This window comes from Chlamydotis macqueenii, chromosome 9, assembly GCF_036417535.1.
Source record: "Chlamydotis macqueenii isolate bChlMac1 chromosome 9, bChlMac1.mat, whole genome shotgun sequence".
Taxonomy (NCBI): Eukaryota; Metazoa; Chordata; class Aves; order Otidiformes; family Otididae; genus Chlamydotis; species Chlamydotis macqueenii.
Window position 1 is genome coordinate 9,084,692 of NC_141564.1, and position 19,868 is coordinate 9,104,559.

A 19,868-nucleotide genomic window follows, 5' to 3' on the forward strand; every position below is an offset into this window, starting at 1 on the left:
AAAATAGAAGATGAGATTGGGATTTAATAACAAACCTTGAGAAATGCAGAAAATAAATTAGACAAATTGTCTGTATTGTGGATTGGAATGATTGAAGGGTTAAGAAAGTGCTGAATTTCTCTTCAGAGTTTCTATTCTAGATGAGAGAAGAAAATGTAGAAAAGGACTTACTTCACAGGGTGAACACACGTCTCTAGCAACCTATTAGTTTGATCTTAATATTATGTACGATCTTGGATTTTGGGAAAAAATAATAATTAAAGACAGTGAAAGATGTTATAGAAGTGTGGATAGAAAGCATGATCAAATGAAGTATGGTTTTATCAAAGATAGAAAGTGTCGAGCAAACTTAATGCCTCGTCAATAACTTATTTCATCTCGTTTTAACTGGGGCATTAGCTATAGTTTCCTATTGAGCTTTGATGTTTAATGTAGGCAGGAAATGATACAGAAGCAGTGAATGAATAAGTGGAGATGTTGACAGGGAGGCTTTCTGGAGTTGTGTTGAGAATTACCAGAACAGGGTGAGAGGCAAACCAGTGACCACTCTGAAAGTAACACAGCTGAGAGATATTATGGTGTGGAGGAAGATCCTGTTCTTCCTTGGATGAATAGAAATTCTTGTTTGCAGTTTTCAAATATTTCATCCCATTTCTGTTCTTAGAGTGACTCTTTTAGCAGAAATAGAAAAATGTTTTTCTAGAGGCTGGCATTCATCTCCTGGAGGCAACAGATGAATAAAATATATTTGTCAGTTGTACAGTGAAATGGTTGGTGTGATGGCACTATTGCAAAGGATAAAGGGATGCTTTTATGGTACATCAGGTGAAGTACTTTTACTAGGGACAGCAATGTGGAAGGCATTATTTAAAGCAGCATCTGCAGCTCTGGTCACTGGGTTTGGAGGCAAGGGGAAATTGCTCCTCCTCATTCTATTTTCCTGGTCAGCCTCACAAATTCAGTCTGACAAGAGATTTAAAAAGCAAATGTTCTTGTACAACTAGAGCAAAAAATGAGGAGAGATTATGACTTCTTAAAATGCATTCAGAGAGGAGGATTGAATTCCAGGTAAAGAACATTAGTATCAAACTTCATAAAATAGGAGTAGTAATTGGTACCTCGTAGCTCAAGGTGTAGGGAAAATAGTGTCATAAAACTCATTAGAACATCCTATGGAAGGAAAGGTGGTATTTATTTACAGGATGTCTAAATAAGATGACTTTGCCTCTTCACACTCATTCTTCTATAGATTTCATTCACTCACTCTCACTCACACATTTGCAAACACCTAAGATGTATGGGAATGAGTGATCTGACCTGGATCATTTGTGGGCAGCACAGAGGGTGTCAGTCCCTCACTGCATCTCTGGGATTCCCCTAATTGATGATGACAGCTTAGTTGTGTCCTTTAGAAGTTGCTGGCTATTACAAAGTGGATTTTTGTCTCCGAATCTCACTTAAGTTTCTGTAAATCATAGTCCAGATTGCTGCACATTTTGTTTTCCCTTGTTTGGAACCTAGGTTTGAAATACACATCTGTAGTCTGCTTTCCTGTTGGGCTAACAGAAAAATGGTGTGGGATATTCTGCGAACTTGTCATCCTCCTTGTGTTAGGACATGGAGTCTTCCACTGTAACTTGTTTGTCCTGGGCTCTTATCAGTCTGCTTCCGTCAGTACTTGACACCATCCTGAGCTTTGCAGCTGAGAACACTGTCCTTTGTTACCAAGACAGACCATTCATTTAACCCTTTGTTCTTGGGCTTAAAAACACACATTGTGTTCACACCAGCTGTTATTTCTGCATTTCTGGAATTGCATTGCTCTAGGACACTTTTACTTGTGTATTTGTAGCTGTGTTGTTTAAAACTGTTGCTTCAGGGCTTGCCCTGGATGCCTAGGGAGGTTTTCTTTGGGTTTTATTTTGGTGTACGGCTTGGCCCTTGGAAGAATGCTGCTTTGAATTCAGCTGGGAAGATGATGGCAGGAATGGTGCTGAGTATGTCTAACTGCATGGCCATGTCTCTGGGTGCCCAGCACAAATGTTCAGGGGTTCTGAAACCTTGCCATGTTTGGGATCAGGAAAGAAACTGCTCCTGTGTTAGCAGGGAGCACTGAATTTGTTGTCTCCCTGTGTAGTGTGACCTGTCATCTGCTTCCTTGGATTATCTGGGAAGGCCATTGAAGTGACTTTCAGGGAAGAATAAGAGCATGGCATACATACACGGCGTTTCCCTAGGATACTCTGTCTCAGAGATCCCTGTTGTTAGCCCTGGGTGGCTATTCCTTTTGCAAAGCCATGTAGTTGCTCTTTAAAGCCATGTAAAATTCTAAATGCTGGTGCCAAACTGTTCTGTCTTGGCTCTGAGCAGTATGTAGGGCACTGTTCAAAATGTTATTCACATGCTGCTTTAGCTGTGACAATAAGTAGATTCTTAAATGAGCTCTTCTGGGCGCTGGAGAACACATTGCCTTTCCCAAGCCCTCAAAATATTTCTGTGAAGCTCAGAATTGTAAGTGGTGCTTGTCTGAAAATGCCCTCAAAAGCTGTTCCAACAGAGGCCAAGTCTTGGTGGTAGAGCACAGATGCACTGGAGCTGCAGGTCTGGAAGGTAGAACAGCTGCCCAGGAATTAACTGGGGGATTTTTTGTAAGGTGGATGACATCAGTAAACTGAGGTAGATTAAATTGCCTTTTCTGAAAAGGAATTACAGTATTCCTATTTCAGTGGACTGTTTTTCTTCCTTTTCTGGGCTTAACTGCTTATAGATTATACCTTATGCAAATGTTAACTTTGCAACCAAAATGCTTTGCTAAAGGGCACCTTGCAAAGGGCTGTGACCAGACCCTGCAGCTTTCACAGAAAATAGGCAGGCTCTTGGCATCTGCCTGTGGCAGCACATTGACTCAACTTTGTCATTGAAGTCATATGAAATAACAATTAATATAGTTATGATCTTGCTCATCCTTAATCATGTTGTAAAGTTATTTATAAAACAGGAAGTCTCTGAAATAACCGTATTAGGAGAGATACTGGAGGAATCCTCTTGAGCATTAAGAAAAATTCCATGTCATTAAGGATGTGAATGCTGTCTGAAGAGGGCTGAAGGGTTGAGTGTTAATTCCCTTACAAAGCTGTAATCCTTCGTGAATGTTTTGTTAGTAGATGCAGCTGATGCCTCCTACAAAATGGAGAACTGGAGAAGCCAGAAATTTCAAATCTACCTGTAAGAACCTCAAAGTGGGGAAGGAAGGAATCTAAAATCCATTACAGAGTGGAAACAGATCCAAAAAGCCTTTGCTTGAATTTTTTCTGTCCCTGCTTAGGGCCCTGCCTGTTTTTGTGTGGGTTTTTTTTTCTTTCCTTTCCAGTCTTGAAGGCCAACGCTGGGATTAATTTTATGTGCAATAGTTGCTCTGTCGCCTTGCAGATGTGACAAGCTGCAAGTGAATATTTTCTGAGTTCATAGTGCATTTATTAGCACAGTTCTGTGAGTGCTGTTAGCAAAGAAAGTACCATTTCCTGGAGCTGGGAAGAAATTGGAAATGGAGTTCACAGAACAGGCTGAAAGGTTGCATGAACACCTCTGGCTTGCATCTGGATACCTGCCAGCTGTTCCTGATCTGTTTGTTGGTAGAGGCACGGGGCAGTGAGTTTGGCTTTGGCTTACCGTGCTGAGCATTGCCATGTCTCCAGGGAAATACCAGCCTGGAAACAGTAGCTGTGATCTGTTCCTGGCTTGGCGCAATCTGTTTATTAATGTGCCATCCTGTACGGTTTATTTGGAGCGCACATAAATTCCAAGCTGAGACAGATTTTATAAGGTGGAATTAATTAAACATATTCCTCCATAAAAGTAAGTGATCCCACAAGACTCTTGTGACTGTAAATTTTGTGGGGGCTGAAACCAGCAAATTGGAAGAAAGCATTATAACTTGCTGGAAATGTGAAATTACAGCTCTGGATTCCATGTTCAAGGCAGGTGGACAGCAGCAATCCAGGCCTGTGACGCACTGCCTTCAGTGGCTCCTGGCAGGAAATGTGCGTGAACTTCACTGCTTGTACTTGACTGCCAGGCTCAGTATAAGGCTTTGCTTGGCCACATGGCTTCTCTTTGGAGAAAAGTCCATTCTCTTCCTACCTGCCTTTTTTTTTAAAGATCATCAAGTGTGACTTGAGAAAAACGGAAATTTTGCCCTCAAACTCATGTTCCTCCTCTGCAAAGCTGTAGGTAGCTCTTTTATTCCTCTCTCTTCGTATCTCCTCTACCTCCTGTATCTCTATCCAGATGAGAAACAAGTTGCTTTGGAAGTCTCTATGTGCAGCTTGGGTAGTTTGAGTTGCTATATGTAAATGGTTGCAGCTGTACAGTTTGTGAGTTACCTGTTTGAGTTTTCTTTGCCATAAACTTGAGTGTTTTAGAAAAGCATCTGGTGGATACAAAAATAACTTGCTGTATGTTATGGATCACGTACATGCTGCACTGGAAGGCCTGAGTTCCCTGCTGCCCTCCATAATTCATATGGTGACTCAATGTAGGGCACTTCCTATGCTGTTGCTTTTAAATTATGCATACGAAAAAGAAAACTTGGTGTTATTTGAGGCTGTACTGTTCACCTAGTAAAAAAGTAGCCTCTGCAGCATGTAGAGCTCTTCTGTCTATTTCAAATCTACAGCTGGTTTTAGCTCAAGTGATATTACTCAGTGCTGTTTTTATTTAGGCTTGAACGTTGGCGTTTCTGCATGTCACATTTTCTCTGAAGACTGCTGTTCAAAAATTGCCTGACTTAGTTTCTGTGGCTGTTCTGGTGATCTCTCTGGATATCTTGCAGTGTAATGTCCATACTATTTTAGTTGTCTTTGTCAACTTGCTTTATCACTCTTGATTATCCTTTCTTTCCCTCACTCTCAGTCCCAGCATGCAATCAGCCTTGCTCCTACCCCTTTTCTCGTTCCTCTCATCCAGAGCTTGTTCATTCAGCTCCTTCTATTCCTGTTTTCACTGTTTCCATCATTTTTCTACTCTCCAGGTTAGTTTCCTTTTCACATCTTGCCAGTCTGTCTCTATTTTTTTGCCGATGTCTTGCCCATTCCACCAGTCAGGTTCTCTCAGCTTCCAGCAGGCTTTCCCCTGCATCCTCCCACTGCCTCCCAGCAGGGCAAAACACTTTTTTCCAGGTCCAGTTCAATGACTGTTTGTCAGTCTCTGGGTTTTGTGTGTTCCACAAAGACAATTTCTCCGATCCTCTTTTGAGGCCTTCCTGAATAGACTTGTTCTGATCATAGGCACGTGTGTGCCTCGCTGGTGCCAGTTTGGGGTGGGGAGGGCACAGCCTTGCTCTTTTGCAGATCAGACTGTCCAGGCCACAGAGACAGAACGGAAGCTGGGCTGCATGGGGTGGATCATGCCACTGCAGTAGCCAATAGTAGATCCTGCTGCTAGCCCAACTCCTCTTCCTCGCTTTCCGTTTATGTTAAAGACACAACGAGTGGCTGGATCCCAGCCGGTTAGCCAGCAGCTTGCAGGGCATCTTCTTTAGCAAAATATAAATGTGTTGCCTTCTAGTCTGATCTTGCTGCTGCTGGAAAGACAAGCAGGAGGGAGTTGTGTTCTTGGCATGTTCGTGTTGCGTGTTTGTAGGGGACAGGGCACCTCTGCAACTGCATGGAGAGGTCTTTCAGAGTCAGTTCTGCCCAGGAAACCCTAATGCTGGTGGCTGCTAGTGCTCATAGCCACTAGGAGCTGTCAGCAAACTCTTGCCATGCTGGTTGTTGGGCAGAGGTATTTCCTGGCGTGGTCCAGTACGCCCCTGAGCAGGAGCTTGCTCTCTTTTGCTCCCATGCGAGGGAAGGCTGTTGCAGAAGTCTCTCTCCTCTTCCAGTGCTTTGTCCATATCTGCCTGTTTGAGAGGCTGTGCAGTGTCACGGAGAGCAGCTCCCAAAGGGCTCCTTGCTGAGCTCACCCCAGAACGGAGAGATGTGTCCTAGACCAGGGTTCCTGTCCTGCACGGAGCGATGCTTCAGAGGGTGCCAGGGTGGCTGTGGAGGAGAAGGGGAGCAGGCCTAAGGAAGGTAGTTGAGATGCACTAGGGCAGTGACTTGTACCACAGCCCTTCACTTGTGCTGCTGGGACACAGAAATAAAGCTGCTCAGGGCACATGGAAATCATCCCTGCAGCAACAGAAGAGCCCCAGGCCCCTGTTCCCTAGATGATGATCTGTTGTCTGGGATGTGAGACCAGGATTGCCCGGGATTCCGGCATACCGCTGTGCAGCCCGCTGGATCTGTGCACTTTCAACCTGCAGCTGAGGGGCTGTTGAATGCGCTTGGGGGTGACCTGTGGTTGCACAGAGACTGAGGAGTGAATTACCCTCTGACCCGGGCAAGAGCGCACTGGCAGCGTGGGGCCCAGAGCCCCGCAGGCAGCCCGTTTGCTCGCTGACCAGCAGACACCCATAGCAGTGGGAGTCAAGCAGCAGCACAGACAGAGTTGACACCTCCCGTGTCGCTGCTGGGTCTTTTCTGCTGTTTTGTTCGATATTCCTCAAATGCATTCTTCAGTCAGCTCTTGCATCTCCTGAATGAAGTTTCCAAGGTCACATCTGAGGTCTTTTGACCCAAGGACAGTAATTAGCACTGATGATGTCATCTACTCAGTTTTCCTGATTACCAGTTTTCCCATCAATACAGAGTGTTATTCTGCTGCCCTTCTGCATGTACGGCATCTTTAAATCTGGAGTCATAACTTCCATTTGTGATGCCAATCTGGAGGGAAAAAAAAAAAAGATTAAAAAAAAAGCCAGAATGGTTATATCCTGTGATTCAGCTGCAGATTTTAACTTCTTCACACAGGATCCAGTTTATGGAAAAGGGAAGCTTGGAGAAATTCAAGGACTTGTCCTGGGAATGCTGGACACTTTTAACTATGAACAGGTAAGTTGCATGCATTTCTGTTCTGCCCACTGCTGTATACCGGGATTACTTTTAGCTAGCTAGCCTACTACTCTCTCTCATTTGCCATTTCTCTTTGCAGGGCAAAGTAGATGGGCATGCAAGTGATGTTATTTGTGTGCTTGGGGGAAGGGGAATGAGTTTGTATTGCTCACAGACAGACTGCGAGTGGAGGGACTGACAGGTACATGGGGAACACCTCTGTAGTTCAGTTTTATGTTAAATGTACTGGAAGGATAAACATCTGCTTTTTCTCCAACTTATCCTCCCGTTAATGATTCAAGGCACAAAACCAATGTGGTTTTAAATAAGTGTTTTTTAAATTAGGCTGTTTTGCCACTTGCCAATGGTAATGCTGCACTTCCTTTGTCACCTGATGAGATTTCACCTTTATCTCACTCCTGCCTTTCTCTGTCCAGTCTTAAATCCCAGGCAGTCTCCAGACTTCAACAATTTTCTAAAACTCCTTTTCCACAAAACAGAATGCATATTCTTCCTCTGAAGTTGCTCTCCCTCATTCTGCCTACTGTATGGCACTTCTGTCCTAGCTGCTGCTGAGGCCTCCATGCAGCAGCATCCGATTTAAAAATAAAATAGGAAATAGCTTTACTGTAGAGGGCTGAGCATAAAGAGCCATTATCTCTGGGTTCTTGAGAAAGGTCTGCTCTGCGCTGCGCTGGTCCTCTGTCACTGCCTGGCACTCATCTGATACAGGCTGCGTGTCACATCTGGACTAGGGCAGATATGAACCATCGGTGCAACCTCTGCAGCCTTTCATGGGTTGCTGCTACAGAGCATCGATGGATCACAGGCCAGAGCACCTCTGCCCAATACCTGCTGTTACTGAAAGAAGCACTGACCACTAAAAACTAAGGGTATTTTGCTTCTAGCTCTTCAGAAATTGAAATCTCAGTTGGGAAGAGCTAGCAGATGAGAAGTTCAGCATTTTTTTCTTATTTTGATTGCGAATAGTGCATTTGGGTTTTGATTTTTGTCAGCACCTTTCTACTAAAATGGAGGATGTAAGCAGCAGCTTACTAGGTAAGGGGCGGGGTGGGGGGAAGGAGAGTCTAGTATGGAAGATGACAAAATGAGCCTACCATGTCTATTCGAATGCTCTTGGACAAAAATCAATAAAGCACTTAGCTATTTAAGAGTGAAAAGGTATTGCCTCCATTAACATGGGATAAAAGGGTAAGTATTTTGAGGGCAGTGGCTAGAAAACATATAAAGAGAAGCAATTTTGTTGGGGTGGTTTTGCTCTTAGTAATCTGCTAAGGTGCTTGTTGTGAAGTATTGATCAGTATGGAGTTTCTCCGGGCTGGAGATGATAAAATGACCTAGTTATTCTCTGTTGTCTTCCACACAGACCCTCCTAGAGACAACTACGAATCTTTTAAACCATGATCTCCACTGGTCCCTGTGTAACCTAAGAGCTTCTGTCACTAGAGGGCTTACCCCAAAGCAGGATTACTGCTGCATTTGTCTACAGCAGTACAAGAGAAGGCAAGAAACTGCTGATGAAATAATTGTTTTCAGGTAAAGTTAAGGGGTAGTCTTCACTGCTGTGATCATGTTAGTAGTTTTAAAAGGGGGAGGGAGGGGGAAGCGAGCTACTGGTCTCTGACTTACACAAGTAATCATATGTATTCCTGTGAGCATGTATCCCTGCTCCCTTGCACTGTAAATGGGCTGGCTGACGAAACCTATCAGAGCCAGCCTTCTTTACATGCAGCCAGCTCTGTCTGGGCTGTAAAGAACTGCCCTGCAGTCCTGTGAGCGCTGGTCAGTAAGCTGTCAGTTTGTCATCTCTCCCAGCAGTGCAGTTTGTGCAATTGCAGCACCCTGGGTTAATTTGCCTGTTTGTGTACATCTCAGGTGTGTCGCAGCCCTGACTGCGTACTCTGTTAGCATCTCTGATTTTCCTGTCTGTGACCAGGTGGTTCTAAAATAAGACAAGATCATTATTCGCTTAGTATTTTGATCTGTAGCTGTATCGGCAAATGGGCATTTGCTGTTATTTTTGCAAATCTAGAAATACTACAGGAGGGTGTGGAGGTACGAAGGGAGTCTGTACACTGCTGATCTATATTTACACATAAGCAGCCTTGTTTTCCATTGACTAATGATTCCCCCTCTGAAGTGTAGAGTTGTCAGGCTGTGTTACGCTGCTTTCAAGCACCTGACAGAGTTCTTCTCTTTACAGCTGTGGCCACTTGTACCATTCGCTATGTCTGCTGAGTAAAGAGTGTGGGACAGTAACCAAAGGCCTGATGAGGTGGATGTGCTACAAATGCAACTCAAGTAACAAGGGAGGAAAACTGAGCGAGAACTTCTCAGAGCTAAAAAAAGGAAGTGGAGCATCCTTGGCACAGGTAAGGCTTGTGAGGTGGTTTCTCTGCAAGTAAACTTCAAGCAGTGCTTACAGACTTCATCTATTTGTTCTCCTGTCTTACTTTGCTTCCAGACAAGCCCATGGTCCGTAAGTGTCAAAGAGTATCTGCAGCCAAAACTAGTCATGTTTAGGAATTACGTTTTATTTTGACATGGATATACAGAGCTGTGCAAGAAATGGAAATGTGTTCATCCAGAAGGTTTGGAAACTGCTAGCCAGTGTGAGGGGAAGCTGGTTGCTTGCAGCTGATTGCTTGCTAGATGCATCCACTACTTTGTCTTGTTTGTGAGAGCCTGGGATGGGCCCTTGGGTACAGTTTCTTTCAAACTATTTTTAGGCATGTTTTAGGTAAAACTTTTATTAAAAGCTGGCATATTCCTTCTGGCTGGATCGTTGTGCCTCCATTCTACTTTCCTAACAGATAACCTGGCTCTGGGTTCATTTGAGTCACTAAGTGCTCGCACAGTGTTTTAAGAAGCTTGTGTGTAGACAAGACCGATGCAGCTGGATTTGGGTGAAACAAGAGATAACGAGTTTGTATTTATTGTCAGTATTTGTGTGCAAGAAGTTTCACAATCCCCAATTCAAACAGAAGTCCAATCTCACTTTGTATGCTTCTGTCTTTTCCCTGGCATGGTATGATGGACTGTAAGCAAAAGTGGCAGGTAGCTTGTTGAGATGCCTGTTAGGGATATTGCACCCGGGGGAGCTGAACTCCACTGCCTCTTGTTCCAGCAGTCACTGATGAGGGTTTGTTCCTAAATGCCTCAAGGTACTTTGTGCATTTGTCACCACACAGATGCATGCAAAGTAGAGTTTTTCCGCTTCTGAAACCAAAATAATTTGCTAGAAGGAAACTAAAGTACTACCATAAAAACGTACTCCAAGATTGAATTATTTCAATTTCTGCCAAATCAAATCCAATCAAAAAATAGCTAACAGCATTAGTCAACTTCCAGCAGCTTCTGTATTAACAAAAAAAGAAACTTCCTGGTTGAAGGGAGACTTGGGGGAAAAGTAATCTCTGAGGAATATATGGAGTACAATGCAATCTTTGCAGTCAAATTCTGTTAGTTTCTTATATGGTGACAGAAAGAAAAGCTTTCCCAGGAGATTCTAAATCGGAGATTCTAAATCAACTGTGGTCCAAACAGTCTGCTTACAAATGCTCGTCACTTTGTGTACTGTCCTGCTACAGAGAAATAGAGATACTGGCTCTAAAGTTAAGCAGATGCAACAGCCCCATATTTTACCCTCTACACTTCAGCTCCAAAGGAACATGTGCAAATGGGTATGACATACCAGGTTTAACTTTAAAAGGTAAAGGTAAAATTAAGTACTAAAACTACATTCATCATTAAAGCACCTGGCATTTTATAGCAGTACCTTATAACTTGGTTATCACTGGGCTTCTCATGAGCTAGTCAATCGGAGAATCCTGGTGTCTCCCCCTTAACCCCAGTCTGGACCTACTCAGTAGCAGAATGAAGCGGGAAGTGTTCCAGGTGACGTGGGAATGATCAGGGCGGGGAGGAGAAGATGCTTCCCTTTATTTAACTGCTCTGTCTGCAGAGGGTCTGGCTGGGACTCAGGACTTAAAGGGAGACATGGAGAGACTGGATGGGGAAAAAAGGGATTACAGGGTGGATCATCTAGTGTTAGCTAGAAAATGTCCATGCCAGATCATCTGAGAGTGCTGGATACTTCCCTGCTGTCTGTCATGTGCTCTTGGCAGAGAAGACCATCGCTTCCTGCTCCATGCACAGCCCGGCCCAGCAGAGCTTGGCTCTGGCTCAGCAGAGCCCGAGCACTGCTTCAGACTCCCTCACCTCCTCCTGATGTCCCAGATCCTCTCCAAGTTTGTGATGTTCCTCATATATTTAAATTATAATATTTAACTGTTGTACTCGAATGTGATTAAACTGTTGCACAGTTAGATCTTTAAAAAGCTGAATATATTTAAACTTGGCAGAAGACTGCAAAATCTCTAGCTTCTCCAGGAAGCTTATTTGCTTAACAATTGCTGCTCAGCAGTGTTAATTAACCCTGTGAGGTAACGATTCATCTGGCCAGGCAGTAGTCTGAGACAGAACAGACTTTTTCTTCTGGGGGAAGTGCTGGGAATGCGAAGCAGAGATGGATGTGTGTGTTGCCTGGCTCCACTTGAGCCAAAAGCAGAAGGGCGAGGAGGGGTTACCTGGAGCACAGAAGCGCTTGCAGCAGCCTACCTCCAAGTGTGCCGCTACAGCTGGGTTTGATCTGATGCAGCATCAAGTAAATCTAAGCAGAGAAAGAAGCATGAAAACAGCAAAGCTCCTAATGCTTGTTTTGACACGACACTTGTGCAGAATTGAGGTCTGTTTGAAAGGTGCATTTTCTACAGCAGCCTAGTGGATGAGGTACAATGCTGGAGAGAAGAGGTACGAGCAATCGAAGGCACTGAAGGGGAGACTTGCAGGGCTCCCCCCCACCCTGAGCCACGTTGAAGTGTTCCCAAAGGTCTTTCTCAGCCTGGGTCCAAGATAGCAGCAGTCGCTGGTCTCTGGTGCCACCCTAGGTGTGCAACAGATTTACTTGTTTGTCACAAGCTTTGTTCAGCTTTTTGGTGCTGCAGTTCTCTGGTGAAGAGCTTCTTTGCATTCCCTCTCAATTTTGCTGACACTGGGCAGACACAGAGGTCTGTGTTAAGCTGCTTCTTGCTTCCACAGCTGGTGCTTCTGCCAGCAAGGAACAGGAAATCCTAGAGGGCGGTTACACTAACACAGTTGTGTTTCCAGCCCTGCCTTCCCTAGACCCCAGAAGCTCTGAAGCTTCGGGGACATTTTACATTTAGATCTGTGGGGAGGGCATTTCTTTGCAACCACTTTGAAGACCCTGAAAGCTTAGTCTGTCTCTTGGCAAAATCTAATGTGGTTTTTTTTGTTGGTTTTTTTTTTTTTTTCCCCCCATAGTGAAATCTTCAGTTTAGGTATTTATTTTCATAGCAAGCCTTGAATTAGGAATACATTCATACTGAGAAATGCCACTGAGCATCTGGAGTGCATTTCATAGTACCAGTTCTGCTCAGTTGAAACAAAGACTGTCAGTCTGAATTTTGCAATGTTGTTGAGATTTATATGTGAAATGACAGCCCAACAGACAGTGTTTTCCCTGTCCCTGCTTTGCATGCATGACTTCTGTAGCAATTGCCTTGAAACTGGGGGAGGTGGAGAGATGCCACAAGTCAGCACTGAACTGTTATTTAATCTGGTGGTAGCACTTCTTTAAATGGAGCCTTGCTGTGATGAGGGCTTGAGACATTCTGCCCCAGTGAAGGGGAATAGTGAGAGAAGGGCAAAGGGGTTTCTCATCTGTTTTTGCTAACAAAAGTTTGTGCTTTCTGTGCTTTACGGTTATCCCGTAAACCTTGCTGTCTTCCCAAGGGTGATCTTCTGTGTCTAAACTGATCATCTTCGCTGTCCTCCTTACCTTACATCATACTATAAATCAGTGTTAAATAAATTAAAGCTTGTGTGTTTGTGGTGGTTTTTAAATCCAATTTAAAACTCGCAGTGCGTTTTTGCATTGTGGTGTTTGAAGTTAACTGAGGCATTTTAGGTGGAAGCACAGTAGCTGGGCTTCTGCCTAAATATGTAAATGAAATAGTCCTGATATCTTAGTCATAAATCTCCAAAACTAATTTGCCTTGTTACAGTGAGCTAGTTTGTGTTTTCCATTTATTTTGTCAGCCTGCATGTTAGGGATTGGGGAGAAGAACACAGTCTTGGCTCTTGGACCATAAGCTCTGCAGAAAATGCTGTGAACTCCTAAGCTGACATGCTCTGGTTATTCCGTGTTTGAGAATGTGCGAGTTCCAAGGGTACCGTTGTTAGAGCTGTCCAGATGGCAAATATGTTTTATTCAGGAGTTTAATCCTGTCAAATCATGCTAGGACAGACAATGAATGTGATCTGTAGTTAATCCAGTTTGTCAGACTCTACCTTTGAGTCCCTCTTTGCAACATGACCTTCCATCCTATTCGGAGCTTCTTGACTGACTTCCGCCTGTGAGGTGTTGATACCGTACTGTATCACTTCACTGAGATGTTGAACGTCCCTCTGCAGCATGTCTGTCTGCTTTCTACTGGGTAAGAATGAGGGTTTAGGACATGTTTTTTGCCAACGCTTATTTTAGAGCTAGACCAATGTTACATGACCTCCATCAATCACTAGACAGAGTTTTACTGTTTTCAGTGTAATAGTGACCATCAGTTATTAGTTTGGCTCCTAGCAATATCAACATTTTCCAAGGGCTTTATACTATTGAAAATATTCAGGTGTGATCCCCCCCCCCCCAATGACACCAAGTGGATAATTAGCATTTTATACAGTTACACGATTGTGCATTATGCTTTGTAGAGAATGTTCCCACATACTTATTAACTGAGAAAATACCCAGTCCTTTAGCTTTGGAGTTGGTTTTGGTGGTAGATTACTTACATTTTTCAAGAATCCGTAGGAAATCCATGTGAGGAAGGAACTGGGGACACTTTGTACCATTGGCTTCTCATCAGCAGGACATCTGTGTTTTAAGATTTCCTGTAATATATTGGAAATAAAAACAATTTAGCTAGAAGAAAACCCAGTGTGGGAGTCCTTAACTAGCGGCTAGAGGAGGACTGACACCAAAGCTAAAACTGAAAATAAAGTACAAATTTAAAAAGACTAATTTCAAAACCATAATTACCCCTTAGCAGTTTTTAAATCAAAATTTACTATTTTCTTGACTTCTCATGGCTTGCTTTGTTTTGTTGAGGTGTTTTGGTTTTTTTTTGAGAGAACAAGACTGAACTGTAATTGTTTCCCCTGGCCTTCACATATAGCAATCTGTAGCTTGGCAGAAGTTTCCTTTTACTGCCTACAGTCCAAAGTCTTGCACTCCAGGACCCGTGAGAGGTTAACATGAAGCAGACAGCTGACTTCCAGGCTGCCTAAAGCGAAGACCAGTGAGACTGGCTGCCCTGTGCTCCTAGGATCACCTGGGGAAGTTGTGTGTCCTGGTGAAGAGAAAAGAAAGCAACATTCATTTCAGTGGGTAATCTTTGCTTTACCGTGCATCTCAAATTCAAATAAAGCATTCCTATGGTTTGACGAATGTTTCCTCCCTTTTAATGAAACGTTTCATATCTAGGAGGATCTGTAGAACAGACTCATTTAAATACGGTGACAGATGCTGGGGCTGTTGCAACCTGTTGATATTCCTGCAAACTGCATCAGTCTCTGTTGCCAGTAGTTATGTGCAGTTCAGCACAATGCTTGACAGTCACATATCCGTTCTCCAAGGAATGAGCACAGCTCGCTACATATGTCTTCAGTGTGAAATTGCAAGCTTTCAGTCTGTCTTTGCAGATCTGCCTTGGAGCACAGGCAGGAAAGAAAGCGTGTGATTTTCCATCTCCTAGGAGAGGCTGCTTTTCCAGACCCAGCGCAGGCTGGAGAGTCAGTGCGCTGTACTCATAGTGCTGCCGGCACTGGTCTGCTCTGTGGTCCTATGCTTGCTGTTGCTGCTGGAGGGGTCTATTGCTGCTCCCCTCCGTGGTTTGTACTCATTCCAATCTGAGAAGTAACCAAAAGGCCAAAGGGTTAAGAAGGGTGAAGATGACTGTAGTTTCTCCTGATGTTCCTTTGAAGGAAGGAAAAATAAGGAGAAAAAAAATAAGCTGAAGTTTTGGATCAGTTTGTAGTCCCCAGATGGGAGGGTATGAGAGGGAATGATGGCTGGCTCAGTGGTGTTTGCTGTAGCTGAGGGCATCACTTGCTGTTCTGGAGGCTGACTTTCGGAAGTGCAGGTGGCAGGTGAGCATCCGTTCCTGGTCAGTCCCTTAAATGGAAAGCTGCAGTTTCCATGTCCTGCCTCCCTCCCCATTCCTTTTACCCTCGTGTTGCACCGTGACAACAGTATGTTTTGTTGGTTTAGATGTGAATTGAACGTAGACAGGCTTGGGCAGCTGCAGCTGAGCTCCCAGGACCAAAGTTGTTCTTAAGTACATTATAAACTTCCCTCTTAAACTGCAGTAAGAGATTGCTGCACGGGTATCAGGAGCTACGAACGGGACAGATAGCAGAGGTGTTTGCCTGGGTTTTCTGTAATGTTTAGGGTTATCAATAAACCTCTGTCAGGAGGGTTCACTAATCCTTCTTACATCAAGTAGGTCTTCTCCCTTCTTCCTTTTTTTGTATGTCTTTACCTTCCCTTTTTCTCCCCAAACTCCTGCCATTGAGAGAACACAACTCCTCTTGAGTCTTTTGTGGTTGGCTCTTGCAGGATGCTGTGTAACAGCCTCTTAGTTCATGTTTAGAAAATAAATTATTTGCCTTCATGCATGATGCTGCTGTCCTCTTGGGTTCAGGCACTCAACTGAGATCAGCCTGAGCACAGGCCTGTTGTGCATCATCTTTATGTAATGTTTAATCCGTGTGCTGCCATGCTTCCCTCAAAGCCTGCTATGTGATAAATAAATATCTGCTGGGCCAGCGTCCAGTGAGGGTATGTGGGTTTTGTGTTTAATTAATCCTGAACAGCGTTATTACTCCTTTGGCTGAAGGCATCAGCAAAAGTCCACGGGAATATTCCAGCAGTGCCTGGTGTAAGCATGAGCTGCTAGCAGAGGGAGAATGGAGGTATGCCAGTGTGTTTGTAGATATTTAATACAGGCAGTTCTCCTTCGTCCTCTCTCCTCAGTCACTGCAGTATCTCATGTTGCAGCAGCAGTGAGCCTGTTAGAGCACAAATAAGCCTGTCCTCTCCCTTGCCTTGAGTGGGAGGTTTGCTCCTTAAGTTCAGCTAAGTTCAACTGGAAATAAGAGGCATCTACCTTTCCTATTCTGCTCCTGAAGAGATCAGAGGACAGAGCTGTAGCGCAGACCTGTGTGACAGATTGCTTCTGCTGTAGCAGTGCTGAGGGAAGGCTGCTCTGCGATGGGCTTTGCTGAGTCAGTGCTTCTGTTTACTTGCAGATAGCAGGTCCTGGTTTGCCTGCCACTGCCAGCCCCAGTGGTGCCGGCTGCCGCTGCATCCAAACAGGCGCAGGCCGGGCCTGGCCTGCTGCCAGGGGTTTTTTGTTCCTCTGTGTGCTAGCAGAGGTAAGTGGTGAAACACGTGGAGGCTGGTCTTAAAGCAGCACGTTCTGCTTCCATAGCGCAGCTACAGTAGCTCTGGGACTTGCTCCCAGCAAAGGTCTGTCCGTTTGCCGCATTGCCCAAAGTGACTTGCAAGACTGTTTCCACCTCCGCAGTGATCGGCCGGGCTGCGTCTGTCCCATAGCAGCGGTGCATTACTCTGCAGTAGCTCTGCAGAGGTCTGCAACAGCATGATTTTGTCCTACAAGGGATGCCCTGAGGTTTTCTGAAGTTCACTAAGAATTTGGTAATATTAGTGTCATTCTGACTTTGGGTCAGAGCGGCTGCCTACCTTGCTCTCATTTTTTATTGATTGTTCCAGGTTCCTGGGAGTACCATGAAACCAGCAGGTCCTTATCCTGCAGAAGAGAAGTAGATTTACTTAGTTCTACATTAATTGGCTCAGCTCTCATTAGAAAACTGAATTTGGGTACCTTTTGTAAGGCTTCTTGAGCCATGGTGTCCAGCTGCAGGGGAGGAGTGGCAGAAGGTAGGCTTGGTGTTCATTGCCTATGGATTTGGCTCTGTAAATGAGGGAGGTAGGTGTTGCTTTTGTTCCTAGGAATCCTGAAGCCTTCCCCAGGACATCTGGCTGCATCTGCCCTGTGTAACGGAGCAGCCTCCTGGGGTGATGTGGTGCTCTGATGCTCTAATTGGTGTGGCAGTATCCTTTGTGGAAGGTATGGCTCTGAGAGGCAGCACTTAAATGGATCTCTTGGCGTGACTGTTAACGGTGCCTCTGCTCACAACTGCTGTATGATCTGCTTTGCTTAGGCACGGGCTGATGATGGATTTTGTAGCTGTTAAATTAAAGATAATTGCAGGTTTAGGAGGACTGTGTGGCGACTACCAGAGGGAGGTGGAATATGTGCAAGCAAAATGTGCAACAGAGATTAGCATTATAATGGTGGGATCTATAAGAACTGCAAACCAAAAAGGAACTTTTCTTCTCCTTGCTGGCCCAGATCCTCAAGGGGAAAAAATATTCTGTCTCTTGGGTTCTGCATCTAGTCTGAGGTCTGTCTGACGGGGCGTAAGGATTTGACTGGAAATGGCTTGGAGATGCTGAACTGCTTCGTACTGATCTAGACAATAACGAGCGGGTGGGCCCTGCGGTGGCACTGGAGGCAGAAGCTGTGTTGTAGGGTGAGCAAGTGAGCTGAGTGGATTCCACTGATGCCTGAGTGCTGATGCTGGACTCCGAGAGACTCCCTGTAGCTCTTGAATGAAAACGTGCCTTTAGTGACACGATTGAAAAAGGAAAAGGCCTGACAGCAGTTGTTTCCATGACAACAGAAAGAATTGCCTGCAATATTTCAGCTCATCAGCCTGGAGAACAGTCTGATTGATAGTTACATACGCGTGGTAGAGAGAGAGCAGAAGAGGGGAAGCCAGTTACATTGCATTTTCCTTGTCCTTGAATGCCTGTGGCCACAGCAACTGCGGAGGGCAGTTCTTCCTTGCTTTTTCTTGCTTTTTGTTGTTTGTGGGGTTTGTTTGGTGTTTGTGTGTTTTTTTTGTTTTGTTTTGTTTTGTTTTTTTCCAAGTGAGAATGACCTGTGTGTCCCTCGAAGTGCCTGCACAACCTGCAGCTGTGGATATGTGACCCTGGCTGTCACAGGCGCTCTGGTTCGAAGCCTATGCCGTGTGTGCAGGGAATACGGACATTTGGCTCCTTGACTGGTGATCAGCAAATAATTATTTACAACACAAAGAATATCTTGGAGGGGGAAGAAATGAGTTTGAGCATGTGCTTCCAGCATAAGTGATCTGCACTCGGGACGTTGCTCTCTTCTCAGACTGTTTAATGAATGTCTCAAAGGCAAGATGCACGTGGCTTCAGGAAAGCCATGGTAGGTTTGGTGCATCTTCCCCCAGAGTACTCCTGGGCTCACCAGCCCTGAGCAATCTCTGGGACGTGAGGAAGAGCTGGGTGGCCAGATTCTGCCCTGACTGTGCTTTGCTCAGAGCTGAGTAGGAAGGGGAGCGTGTGGTGGAGGAGCTGCCAGAAGAGTGGGACGGGTAAAGGTGCTGTGGGAGAGCATTGAGAAGACAAATCCAAGGGTCTGGGTAAAGCATTCCCAGATCAGTGTTGCTGAGGTCAGAGGACAACATGGCTCTCAGGTGGAGCAGAAGGCCCACCTGCAGGGTAGTGGGCTGGTGCTGGGAAGGGGATGTTGTGTCATCTGGGGAAGCCAAGGCTGGTGCCACTGTGCGTGCCCTGTGTGGTGGCATACCCATCTCCCCTCAGTGTTTGTGCTCTGGGTTTTGTCCACAGTAACCTTCAGCTCGCTTTAGCTGATTTTCATTGCACAGTTGCCAGCAGAGTTTCCCTTTTTCCTTGGGTAGTGATTAAAAATTGAGTCAAAGCCTAAACCAGTGGTGATCTCTGGCAAAATGTAATTCCCCCTGCCCCCAGACCTTACCCACTGCAGACCAGAGCTCGTCATCCACTTTGAGCAGGGCTGCTTGAAGAAGTCTTCTCCAAGAGGCCCTTAGCTCTGCTTGGGGTGTAGGACACTTCTCCAGGGCCATGACGCAGAGCTGTATTGCAGCCTGCAGCCCGCATGGGCAGCAGCAGCCACAAGCTGTACCTTCAGCCTGGATGGCAGTGTACCCCAGGCTTAGGGTAATTATCGGAGTGTGCTTTCCAGGGTGTTTGTAGTGTCTTGCTGGCTCTTGTGAGCAGCTGATGGTAAGCTCTGCCAGAGAAGCTTGGGAGCAACAGCCAATGTGCTGTGCCCTGCACATCACCGCATTGCTGTAGCAAATAGGACTTCCCCAAATAGGACGAGGAGTCATCTTCAGAGAGCTTTTGAGCGTGCTCTTTAAACACACTGTAAAGCAAAAGAAGTGCAAAGCAAGCTGGGTGTTGCAGCAAACGTGCTGCAGCCCCGAAGGAGAATGCCTGCCGTGGGAGAAGTGCCTCGCTGCTGGTAGAAGCCTGTAAGTGCCACAGAGAGGAGCACGCTTGTGCCGGGCCAGGAACAGCCCTGACTCCTGGTGACCCTGCCTGACTCTAGATGAACAGTGAAGCCCCCTCTGCCTCTCTGGGGACAGGAGTTCAGCTTTAGTTCCAGTTGATCACACTCCTTGAAGGCAGCGATACTACTTCTTCATGTTGGGCTTGATCTGTTGCCAAAGAGAGTTTAAAGTAAATGCAACTTCAGTCAGCACCCACTAGTAGGACTGCAGCATTTTGGGTTAATAGTCCTTGGGAATATATTTTGGGGAAAATATTTGAGAATGAACATTGAATGTTCCCTTAAAAATAGATCCCCAGAGACAACAGATGCCAGATTGCTCCTCATGAGGGAGGCTGTTCTCCCTGGCTCCTGTTGTAGTTTCTTGATGATGCTTTTGCTT

The 19,868-nt window shown here is 45.2% G+C and overlaps 1 protein-coding gene across 3 annotated transcripts in view; it reads left to right on the forward strand.

Moving 5' to 3' along the window:
• The window catches only part of VPS8 (VPS8 subunit of CORVET complex), a 75,984-nt gene that overhangs the window by 53,613 nt on the left and 2,503 nt on the right, over positions 1-19,868 (forward strand). For all 3 annotated transcript variants that reach the window (XM_086754458.1, XM_086754459.1, XM_086754460.1), the window contains 3 exons: positions 6,852-6,932; positions 8,320-8,489; positions 9,157-9,325. In XM_086754458.1, coding sequence (XP_086610584.1) covers positions 6,852-6,932; positions 8,320-8,489; positions 9,157-9,325 — 420 coding nt within the window. The remainder of the gene's footprint in view (positions 1-6,851; positions 6,933-8,319; positions 8,490-9,156; positions 9,326-19,868) is intronic.